At 40.2% G+C, this 12,289-nt stretch overlaps 2 protein-coding genes across 2 annotated transcripts; one reads left to right on the top strand and one right to left on the bottom strand.

Annotated features, from left to right (window-relative positions):
• On the bottom strand, positions 1-8,200 carry chic2 (cysteine-rich hydrophobic domain 2). The gene is made up of 6 exons (XM_042485039.1): positions 7,907-8,200; positions 6,686-6,740; positions 6,232-6,387; positions 6,040-6,096; positions 5,875-5,934; positions 1-3,608 (listed from the first exon to the last, which is right to left on the bottom strand). The coding sequence occupies exons 1-6, from the start codon at positions 8,038-8,040 to the stop codon at positions 3,558-3,560; spliced, it is 513 nt and encodes a 170-aa protein (XP_042340973.1). The 5' UTR covers positions 8,041-8,200; the 3' UTR covers positions 1-3,557.
• A 1,309-nt stretch (positions 8,201-9,509) lies between these two features.
• On the top strand, positions 9,510-11,546 carry rhbdd2 (rhomboid domain containing 2). Its single transcript, XM_042485038.1, has one exon. The coding sequence runs from the start codon at positions 9,797-9,799 to the stop codon at positions 10,838-10,840; it is 1,044 nt and encodes a 347-aa protein (XP_042340972.1). The 5' UTR covers positions 9,510-9,796; the 3' UTR covers positions 10,841-11,546.
• The last annotated feature ends 743 nt before the right edge of the window (positions 11,547-12,289 follow it).

Here is a 12,289-nt window from a genome sequence, read left to right as displayed (position 1 = left end):
CCTTGTTTACTGGTAGTTTATTACTGTACATCTGCAGACCTGCTCATGAGTCATATCTACATATATCTTTCTCTCCCTCGTACACACAGACACACACACAGACCACTCAAGATTATATAAAAAAAGGACTCATTTTCTGTGCAGGGTTCAATCACAGTCTGAGATCTACGAAGAACTTTTGCATCTGCGTACACCGTGCACACACACACACGCACGCACACACGCACACCACAAATATCTGCATATGGCCTTATACCTCCATTTACACACAACAGACCACAATCAAAAATATAGAAAAGTGACCGGTGAACCAATAGGCAACCCAGTGGTAATCAAGTGAATTTGGGCCTTTTAACATATAAACCAAGACAATGTTTGTGGGTCCGTGGGATATGTGCTTCCTTTACCATCTGAAATAAAGGGTTGCTGTCTTTTTCTTTGGGGCATTTTTCAATTTCAGAATCAACTCCAAATGCATCATTTTACAATTGCTCAGGAACAATGTGTAATCTGTACAGTATACTTGACCCTCTGGTGTAACTTTGGAACATGACAGTGAGATTTTTTTTTTGTTATACTCCCCTGAGTGTGACCCGTACGATCACTGGAGCTATGTGACCTAAAAAACTTTGTTCAATCTAAGTCTCTGCATGATTTTAGAAATCATAAGGTGTACCGAGAGGGAAAAGCTAAATCTACACCATCACCTTTGTGCTGGCAAGTGGTTGTTATGTTTCATTAAACTGAGATGTGCTTTGTGTGACTTTAACCGGCTGACAGTTTTAAAAAATACTCTTAGGTCTTAATGATGAAGCAGGATTGTTAGAAAGCAACATAACTGAACTGAGGAACAACCTGTTTGGTGTTTCCCACAGAATTAGAATCTATGTGTAGCAGTAGCAGATCACATCGATGGATGGGAAAAAACCGTTTAGTTTCACTTTGACTGCGCCTGACTTTCACCTGCTCCATCTGTGCCCAGAGTATGCTCTGCAGTATGTATGGTGTAAAACGGTGTATATATTTAAACAGTGCTCCACATTAAAAGTCCAGCTCCAAAAATATAAAATCAATAACTTGTTCTAAACATGACAGGCCACCAAAAATAAATGTGTGGGAAACCCTGTTTTTAGTGAACAGTTGCCTATTTTCACATCAAGTACACAGAGTAACATTAGTAGTTATTTGGCGTCACGTTTTTGGCCACCTGAGGACCGCAAAATCAAGATTTACTCCCCCTTTTGTTCTTTTGATGGTTTCTCTTAACTACCGCAGGAGTTATCTGGCTCTTCAGCTGCTATATGCTCCACCACATTCACCAGGTGGTTGCTAACTTTGTCTGTCTGCTGTCTGGTGGTGTGCAGTCAGAATACAGAGGGTTTACCAGAGTCAGGTGATAACTCTCTGTAAACAAACCACAAATATATTTTCTTTTTTTGGAGCAGGTTTGTTCATTGGGAAGCTATTAAAATAAATATACCATTTGGTTATTCATTGCATCACACTCTAGAGGGGCAAAGTGCACTCTGGGCAAAAATATTTCACTATACAGATGAAGCAGCAGAATGTCAGGCACATTGAAATTGAAACTTAACCATTAATTCGACTGGGTCTTCAAGTTTGCATTTACTCGCAGCAACTGCTTCTCAGCTGTGAACAGACCGACAGATCAATAATCCACCCTGTGACTCACAAAGTGCTGCTGAGGAACAAAAAGAACTGATGGAGAGCTCCAACTGCACTGTGTTCACAGACCCACAAAAACCTCTGAATTTAGAGAGGGGACACACAAATATAAAAAAGGGACACACGCATTTAAAAGAAAAAATTCAGCTTTGCTGTCAGTGTTGTCGTCCACTCACCCTTGTCATCAGCTAATGTCACACACGCACTCGGATTCTGTGGGGAAAAACTGGTACACATATCATTACAAGTAACTCCTTTCATATTACAGTCATTTTTCATGGTTACTACAAACAAACTGATTAGTGCATCTTTAAATTTGTGTTCCTAAAGTGGGAACAGCCTGATTTTACTCAGAGCAGTTACCATATCAAGCTACCTTCAGTAATCCTGCTTCATGATACGAAACCCTGGTATTACCTAATAAAAAGGACCTCATACTCTTGGTCACTCTAGACCTCTGAAAGAAATGAGTCAGATTATACTGTATCTAAAGCAGAGAAACATTCTCAGAGGAGCCACATCCTTAACACTCATTTAAGCAAGCCAAGGTCAGCAGATAAGGACGAGAGGCCATGTGAAGGTGTTAAGGACAAAGCTATTGTGTGCTTTAGTGTTGACACGGCCATTAGGACAAAAAAGGAAACAACCCATGGCATAACTTTGCAAAAAAAAAAATAAACAACTGAGGCCTATTTTACAAATGCACAGATTATATGCGCACCTGCGCATTTATAAATTACTACAACAAAAGTAACAAAGATCGGTTATGGCAAAAAAAAAAAAAAAACATCAAAGACAGAACCCTGAAGAGCATCTCTTCGTGTCTGATTTGTCTTTTTTTGCTTTCATTTCTCTCTCAGAAACACACACAACAGTGAAAAGTTTAGCAAGCATTAACTGCTTCTCTTTCACCGAAACAGTAAACAAAAATTTGAAGAAAAAAAAACATTCCTTCCCTTCATCACTAGTGGTTTTCTTTCCAGCTTACTTGTTCCACTGTGACTCAGACGCAGTTGCTAGGCAGCAAGTCCATCACCTGGACACACACACATAATGCTGAAGACAAGATGTTCCAGGTAAACTGTGTAGCATTAAGACCCCATTCATACAACGGAGAGTACAGTCAGAGTGTGTGATTGTCACTGGGTCAGGGGTGACGCACAGTGAAGTGTGCGGAGATATGAAAGAGGATGTCTGGGAGTTGATACGAGGAGTGACATTGTTGAGTTCAGCTGTTCTGGCCACTGGCCCAGCGTGCTCCTGTAAGACCAGTCTGTCTGCTACAGAGTTGATTTGGATGAAGGTTCCTTTGGAGTTCCATGTTGAGCACAGCCTCTAGTGCTGATCTAGAGCACCAAACCAACTGTTACAAAAGCACTGGGGTGTTTTTTTTGCAGGCGAAGTTGGCGGCGTGACAGTAGGTGACGTGAAAATGTTTTATCATGGTCTGACTGTGCCATGTGCTTAGGTTAGGGAAAATACAAGTGACAAAATTCCAGTCGAAGCTCAAAGAGTTTCAGAGTCCAGTCGTCAGCTCTAGTTCCAAAATCCATAATGCTGCCCATGGCTGGTTCGCTCTGACATCCCACAGGCTGGTGCCGGTTAGCATGGCTTAACAGTGAGCCAGCTCGCCCCGTAGGTCATGGTTCAATGGTAAATTCCCTCCAAAAACAAAGTGTTTGGGGTGCTGGATTTGTAAACAAGGGTGAAGAGAAGGTATGTGTGGGAGAACGGGTCAAAGAGGAGAGAGGGAGGATCAATGCTACCCTGTAAACAAAAGTATTGGGCTATTTATTCAGGAGCTTGACAGCCATTGTGGTTCTGTGGCAGAGCTGGGCAGCAGTGGAGGTTTAAGATCAGCCGCAGTTAGGCTAGTCCGGTCTGAAGATGGGGATCTTAGGTAAGAACTCTATTAGGATTACCTGCAGGGAATATGAGAAAAAAGCTTTTACTATGAGACAATACAGATTTTTCAAGTGGTACACTTTTTTGCTAGTGTTTCTATAAAAGCAGCTATCACTTTACTATCTAAGGGCATATGTTGCAAATCAGTGTGCAGGACTGCTTTATGGCAATACTGGATTTACAATTTTTTTGCATCATCACATTGATGATACCCAACTTATCAATGTACTTTATCACATTAAAGTACATTGATATGTTGGGTGTTTCATTCATTAGATTATCTAATATTACAATTCTACATCTGATAATACTATCTATAAACAGTTTTTGGCTGACTGAGTGAGTGATAGTTACACCATTGGTCAGAGTGAGTGATGACGCAAATCTTGGTATTTTCCCATTGGCCATTGCTTGCACGGAAAAAACTAGGGATATCCTGATCAAGTTTCTTTTTGCCCCCGATCCTTGTCATTTGCTATTGAGTATCTGCCGTTACCAAGTCCCGATTTGATTATTGTATTGACCTGGATAGTACAGCTGCACCATGCACACTTCAAGTGCTTTGAAGTTATAAAAATCAATCCAGTGTATATGGTTAGCAGTCTAATAGCTCTGCAATAAATAAAATAACAATGTGTGCATCCAAACAGTTCCTTATGGTTTTCTTTTAGTTTTTAAAATAACAAAGTAATCCAACTAAAAATATTTCATATAGCTCTTGTCACAATTCAATTTAGGGCAGCATTTGTTTTTACAATTAAAAAAAAACAAACAAAGTAGACAAACTAAAATGTGTCTTCAGAAATAGCTCTCAAATCTGCTAAGTGTAGCATTGTCAAGTGCAGAAAACTATAAATTACTAACAGAATCACAGTTCCACTTCAGAGCAGTGTTACAGCTGAACTTCAACGTCACCAGTGACAACAAATACAAATTGGTTACAATTCTACAATTACAATTAATGTGGTGAAGTATCTTAAGTTGAACAATTAAAAGGAAAATCTGTTTCTACTTACTGGAGTAGCAGCATTACAATAAATCCTGAAAATCTGCTTTTAATGGTGCTCTTCATTCACAACAACTGTGTGGCAGTGTACTTGAACAAAGCACCTAACTGGGAGCGTGTTCAAAATTACCGATCCTGATCAATTCAAAATTGTGTTGATCGAGCCAGGTACTGACTGTTATGATCTGACCAGAACATCCCCACAATAAATATTAGTATAAAAGCCTGGCAGAATTAGCATGCTAGCTAGCTAACTACTGTTGAAATAGCAGTTCTGAATGGAGAAACAGCTGATTAAGGGACAAGCCTTAGATTTATTTAAAAGTTACATATTATTACATGATACATTATCAGAACGGGTGCTGCCACTGTTATGAGGAGAAAAATGTGAATAAGACAGGGACTGAAATTTAAGTGAATATTACAAGTTACAACGTGGGAGCGGGTGCCACCATCATAATAGAGTTTTCATTTTTGTAATTGGTACTAATAGAAGATTTTACCAAACTATGAGTGTTGGCAGGACGTATAAAAACTCACACACTGCAATTTATACCCCACACCTTTGTGAAGTGTGTCACCAGGGATTAACTTGTAAATGGACTGTACTTGTATTTTCTAGTCGCAAAGCGCTTTTATACTACACTGTCACATTCACCCATTCACACACACATTCACACACTGGTGGCCGAGGTTACCGTACAAGGTGCCACCTGATACTCAGTAACTATTCACACGCACTCGCACTCTGCTGACGTAGCATCGGGAGCAATTTGGGGTTCAGTATCTTGCCCAAGGATATTTTGGCATGTTGCCCCGAAGAGCCGGGGATCAAACCTGCTAACCTTCCAATTAGAGGACGACCCGCTCTACCTCTGAGCCACAGCCGCCCCTTGTAAGGCCACATTTGAACCAGCATCAGTATTGTGAGCTCCGGCAAAAAAAGTTGAATAAAAAAGCATAGTTATCCATCAAATAAGCTGAACGTAGCTTAACTTTTGTTACAATGCAATGTGACATCAATGGCCACTGCGCTGAACAATCAAATACATCCAGGCACACATTCCACTGTAGATTACTATGCAACATGAACATTGCCATTGTACTACTTCCTTGCAAATGTTGCAATTCTGTACAAAATTATTGTAGCCCTGATTTATTTTGAGATGTAAAATGTTTGTGCTGTGCAGTGTATTGGTTTCAAGTAAGCCTTCAAAATCTCCAGTCTACAACTCACACCAACTTTCTTGTCCTGTATGTAATCAATAGATACTTACATATTCCATCATGTTGTTGGTTTCACACTTCCTTTTGCTCAGTCTCCAATGCAAACACAACTGCGAACAGTGTACGATTGTGATCAGATCAGATAGTTTCTAATACATGTTCTCATGAGACAGAGCTCTAATACACACATATTCCTTCATGTCTTCACTGCTCACCTTGTGGTAAAGTCTGCTGTTTTCCCACTCCAGAAGTTTCTCTATAGATCTTCTTGTCTGAAAAACAACAGTGACATTTGATGACATTCTTTATACCCACCAAGAATCGACACATTAACCTCTTAATGAACTGCTCATTGAGTTTGACTGACTGTGATGGTGTTCCAAATGCAACAGGGATGGGTATCTTACCCTCTTGCTGAGGCAGATGACAGGCCATAAACTGAAGCCCAATGTACAACAGCAGCAGAGGCAGCCACACAGGAGCCACCGCACATTCACTGGCAGCGTCTTCCTCAGGCAGCTGTTAACGCGGTTGATACTGGCTTTGAATTCCTCTGGTGCCACCTGAGGTCGAGCACATAGACGGTACAGTTATAATAGTAACATTAAGTGTTCTGAGATGGGAGATTTTGTTGGTTTAAGTAATGCTCACATCAATTTATCTACACCACAGAAATTTTGTTTTGTATTTGTGATCAGGTGAATGAACACAGCATTACTGCACTACCGAATATCAAGCAATTTAAAAATATAAATAATAAAAATTTGCATCACAATGTCAGCTGGATGGTAAATCTTGTAGAAAGTGATGTGAAAATTGCTTCAGTTAATATGCATTTGTGAATAACAACAAGACACTCACCTTTCCTGTAAGTGCTGAGGGAAATTCCGACTCAAATTTGTTACTAAGCCCGAACCTGTAAGGGTGAGAAAAAACAATTATCCATAATTATACAGACATACACTCTTTTGAGATAACTGCTTTACATAAACAAACACTAGTCAAAAGGCCAAAATTTACCACAATTTGCCATCCCAGGGCTCTTTTTTTACTTCACTCATTACAAAGATAAAACTACTGATACCAGCAAGTATCAGGGGTAAATTGTTACAAATTCTTCATACGTTAGGATAAAACGCCATCACAAGAATGCATCATCTCACTTTTGAAAGAGCCCCATAACACAGACACATTATGTCATGTATATTACATCATTCAAAGATATTTTTTTAGATTTCAAGTTTCTTATTGTGTCAAACATCTAAAACTGCCAACATAGCCACGTGCCCTAGACCTAAATCAAACCAAATGTGTTTGCCAACGGCGTGATACATTTTTGTTTACTTTGGGTTGATTTGCACAGCCACGTGTATAATGCAGTAACTAAACTGTGAGAAAGGGGAATGAGGAAAAACAATGTGATAACTCACTCAACACTGTTGATTTGACTGTACAACAGTAGTATAAACCCCAGACTTCTGAAACTCTCCGTGTGGTCCTCCCCACCTAACTGGACCAGACACAACATCCGGTAACATGAGTTCCTACTGCTACAACAACTTTGTACTGAGCATTATTTGTCTGTCGGTAGCGTCACTGGGGGTACAATCAGTACTTCCAGAGTACTCAAAATCAAACAGTATGTACTTCGTGACCAGTGGTAATTAGTCCAGGTTAAAGGTATCGATTTGACGTTGCACTCACTATCGAGCTTAGCACACAACACGAGTTTAAACCCATACTGTAGTCCCGAGATAGTTGAACAAATGACGAGGACAAACTGCCTTGTCAATTCAAAAGCAAACACAACATCATACCGAATTACGTGGTAGATTAAGAAATTGTTTATACTTTAAGGTCATGTAGCTACTTCATCTAAAACGAAAGCTAAATCCTATCAGCCACTCCTCGCCACAGTTAGCTCACTGCTAACTTGGTAGCTAACGCTAGCTGCTACGCTAGGTCACCAGCGGCAGCTAATTGAGCTAGCAGCCAGTTATCCACTGAACCCGCGGCTGCTACTCATTTAACGGTGACGGTAAACTTCTCTCTCGGTGTCCGCCAGTGTCGCCGTTTGCTTACACAGTGACGTGGCCGGACCCTCGCACCACCACCGGGTCCGGAGCATACTTGAGGAGCTGCTCCTCCGCGGCCCTGTCCTCGTCCTCCTCTTCCTCCTCCTCCTCCTCGTAGATCTCATCAAAGTCCTCCATCATCGCACGACTCGGTCTCGCGCTACCCGGGAGAGGCACCGGGACAGACACGATGCCGACGAACAGCAAAACCTTACCGAGAAAAGAGTACAAAAAGAACCGTGAAGACGACCACAGAAAAATATCAACCCGTCCCGCAGACGATACAGTTCACATCGTTCAGTTCAGCTAGCTCCGACACAAAACATCAACATCCGCCGCAGCAGCCTTACGACACCGGAAAGGGGGTAGACGTGCTTACGTCTGACGTTTTTTTTTTTTTTTTAATGGAAAAAATATGTTGTTTGATTGCTTTGGCCATAACGGTCGTATCTACTTGATACATTTTGTTATGAATATGGACATATTTCGTTTTCATAAAAGTAGTTAAACAAAAAAAGGAAATGTCACACTCTGAAAAAATCCTGTTTCATATATATATGTTTTTGGTTTTTTTTTTAAACTATCTGTACTACTGCTTACAGTGAAAATACAGAAGTTGTAAATACTGATATCATCGTGTGTGTGTGTGCATGTGGGGTCACCATGTCTTTATCTGTGCCTGACAAAAATCAGGGCAACCTATATGAAAAATTTCATTTACTGTGACCCACTGACTAGATGTGATAGAAAAATGTATCTCTACACTTGATGCATGGGACATACTTCTTCATAATAGATGTTTGTGCCATTTCTGTTTTTTCAAAAACATTTATATCAAAAGTCATTATATTCTTCAATAACTTAAGTGTAATGTGATCCAGTGACTCAGATTTAAAACCAAAATGTATCAGTACACTGGACACAGGACACATCTCTCCATATTGGATTTGACTTTTTTTCTCCACCTATTTTATATACCAGTATGCTTTATAAGATGATCATATGTTCTGCATTAAAAATCTTCACAAATCAGATAAATGTTGTTAAGGAGAAAGTACACTTTACTCTAAATTGTGGTGAAATGTAATTATAAAGTAGCTTTAAACGGAATGCCTCACTTATATAGAAACACATCAATTATACCCACAGCACTTCACAAGTTAATGCAAGCAGCCTGAAGTAGTTGGATTGAGGTCTGCACTGCATTGTAATGAAATAATAATAATATAACTTAAAATAATTAATCTTCATTGAATACATACATTGAATGGAGTATGTATGTTCCAATGGTAGTTATTATAACTGTCGAAAATATATTTCATAATATAAAAATGTTGTGAAATTAAACAAGGCGAAAGCGGAGATTGAGAAATGTTCCTTCAAAATACATTGACATTAGGAAATACCTGCATTTCACCTTTCTTTTAACCCTACACAATTTTGTAATACTTGCTCATATGCAGCGTAGATGCTTTGAATTTATATCACATTTTCACACATACAAAAAAATGCAATATGCGCTTTTATTTGTCAATACCATAGACTTTATGCAGTCTACATATGCAGTCTATGGTCAATACACATTTTATTCTGAAAGATCTGATCGGAAGTTGTATTTTCTTGACACTGAAGCTAGCCTGCTTCCGCAACTAGCTTACTTCTGGGAGCTGCGACTACACAAGGGTCGTACAAAATAATAAAATATTAGTGTTACTGCCAAAAGTTACTAGATTAGTGTAAACGTTTTAGTAATCCATCAAAGTCTACATCAATTCAAGAGGTTTACCGGGGACATCCGAAATCAGCCCAACGCAGTCTGGATATGACAGTAACGTTATTTCCGGTTTAGGATAAACTTTTGCTTTAGTTTATAAGCCGTGTAAAGTTATTTTGCAAGATGATAGGAACTGATACGTTTAAAATGAGATTTGAAGTGTTCAAAGACTTGGTTCCTGTCCTCACGAGCGGGATTCTAATCGTGACACTTGTATCGTGCGTGTTGTTTGGCATCCAAACATACTTCAGCTTCACTGAGGGGGTCTTCAGTGTTGGGGCCACCGTGTTTCAGCATGGACACCTCCACAGACTCTTGACGTACCCTTTCTACCACAAAACCTCTGCTCAGCTTCTCCTGAACATCACAGCCCTGGTGTTTCTGAGTGGCAGTCTGGAGAAAGGTGTTGGCACTGTCCGCTTCCTGTTCCTGTTCCTCCTGCTGTCCACCACCACAGGCTTGTTTTACAGCTTCCTGGATCTGATGCAGAGTGACGGCAGCCACAGTCACACAGAGGGGTTGGTTCCTGTGGTCCTGGCATGTGTGGCTCTAACTACCATGCACACAAAAATGACCAAGAGCTTCCTGTGCGGAGTGAGTTTCCCCACCATGGCTCTCCCTTGGGTGCTCCTCATGGTCACCACAGCCCTCATTCCTCACAGCGTGCTCCCCTGTAACGTTGTTGCTGTCCTGGTCGGGTGGATGTATGGGAAAGGATGGCTCTCTTTTCTGGACATGTCCGAGGCCAGGGCTGGCGCTCTGGAGAAGATGTTGCCTTTCAGGATGTTGAAAAGCATCAGGGGTGTAAAGTTTGTCCCTGCTTCCACGGAAGAGAGGAGGAAGACACTTCTTCCACAAATTAATCCAACACCTGGTTCCTACCCGGTCCAGGCTTACGCGCCATCATTCAGCGTTAACACTGCCAATACTAGGGCCACTGTTTATGAAGGCTGGTCCAATTCAACCAGTCCTCTGCCCAGTCCCACACAACCTCTCTATCCTCATGGACATGGCCCTGCACATAGCTTTGGGCTAAGTCATGGACACGGTTCAGAGCAAAGTTTTGGCCAAAGCTGCAGCCACAACCACAGCCATAGTCATGGTCATGGTCATAGTCATAGTCATAGTCATAGTCATAATCATGGTCATGGTCATAGTCATGGTTAGTCATTTGACTGCTTTACTCCAACCATAAATGACCCTTTATCTACAGTGTTTTTCATTGTTAAACACGTAGGCACGTGCAGCATCTTAGGTCATTGGATTGTGCCGTCTACAGTGTCAAATGACAGGACCAGGAGGCAGTTTCCCAGGCAGAAAAATGAAACCACTGGCCAAAACCTGCAGTTCATCTAATGACCACAAAATAGAGCCAATAACCATGTTAAAATGCTCAACTTAAAAGCAGAAATAAATCAGATCCATCCCTCGCTCCTCCACAGCCTCAGCCACTTGTCTAAATATTGTCACTTCTGGCTCAAAACAAAAAAAAAAAGCTGGCAATGGCCAAAATGCTGAACTCAAAGCTTCAGAGCAGCAGTCCACAGACCAGTGGCTGACATCACAGAAGCTACTTCCATTATTTATCCAGTCTATGGGTTGGACACATTGTTAAGCTAATATTACAGTACACTTCAACAGTATTCATAGATTGTCTGTCTTGCTGTATAACTTTTATTGATATTTTCATGAATGTTTAAATGTTACGGGTGACTTTTGTACTTACATTTAAAAATATACTTATTTTGTACTATTTTGTGCAAATTCAAGACTATATTTTCAGCATGTGCAGGATAACATATTAAAATGTTTTCAAACAACAGATGTGTGAATGTATGCAAACTGGAATAAAGTTCCCAAAATTTTCTTGAAATAGAAAAAGATAATGTTTTTGACCCTACCCTTGATCAGGCGTAACAATGGACGAGGCGTATCTGTATATGGGCACAAAACTAATTGTATCTGAAGAGATCAATCGACTGTCACTTCTTTAAATAGAATAACAAAAATGTAAAATTGTTGCAAAACCGTGTAAGAGTCACAAAAAATTATACATGCAAATTGTTTGAATGTATTAACCCCTTGAAACGTGGAGCAATCATTTTTCTGGCGCTGCTATCAGACGCCTTTCACAGGCACTTCACCTTTGAAACCTGAGCAAAGGCAGTAAGTAACTTGGTGTTACAAAATTATGTTACAAAATTATTGCTAATTTTTGGGTCATTTCTTCTTTCATTGCTTTCTTCCCACGTTTTTGAAAGAAATCAAGTTATTTACTACGGTTTCAAAGGGTTAATAGGGGAGCACATGGACGGTCGTGATACCTTTTGTTGCAGCACCTCTTACTCACTGAAATTTTGCTTGGGCTCTAAAATTTGGACACAAAATACCCAAATCTGTCTATTTCTGACAGTGATATTTCCAACTTTATCCTACATATACACTATATACTACACATATAGCCTGTATCCCAGTAAGAAAAGGATTCCCTTTAAGTTTTAGTGCTAAGTTTGAACTTTTTTGAATCAACTAATGTTTATATTGTTATTTAATTTATAATACCTGTTTTTAGGAGGTGCTACTGCCAACTCAGCTGCCCTACTTCCTGCATCCATG

This window comes from Plectropomus leopardus, chromosome 4 (genome assembly GCF_008729295.1).
Source record: "Plectropomus leopardus isolate mb chromosome 4, YSFRI_Pleo_2.0, whole genome shotgun sequence".
Classification (NCBI taxonomy): domain Eukaryota; kingdom Metazoa; phylum Chordata; class Actinopteri; order Perciformes; family Serranidae; genus Plectropomus; species Plectropomus leopardus.
The sequence above is the reverse complement of the archived record's forward strand: the minus strand, read 5'-3'. Positions and strand labels throughout refer to the sequence as shown.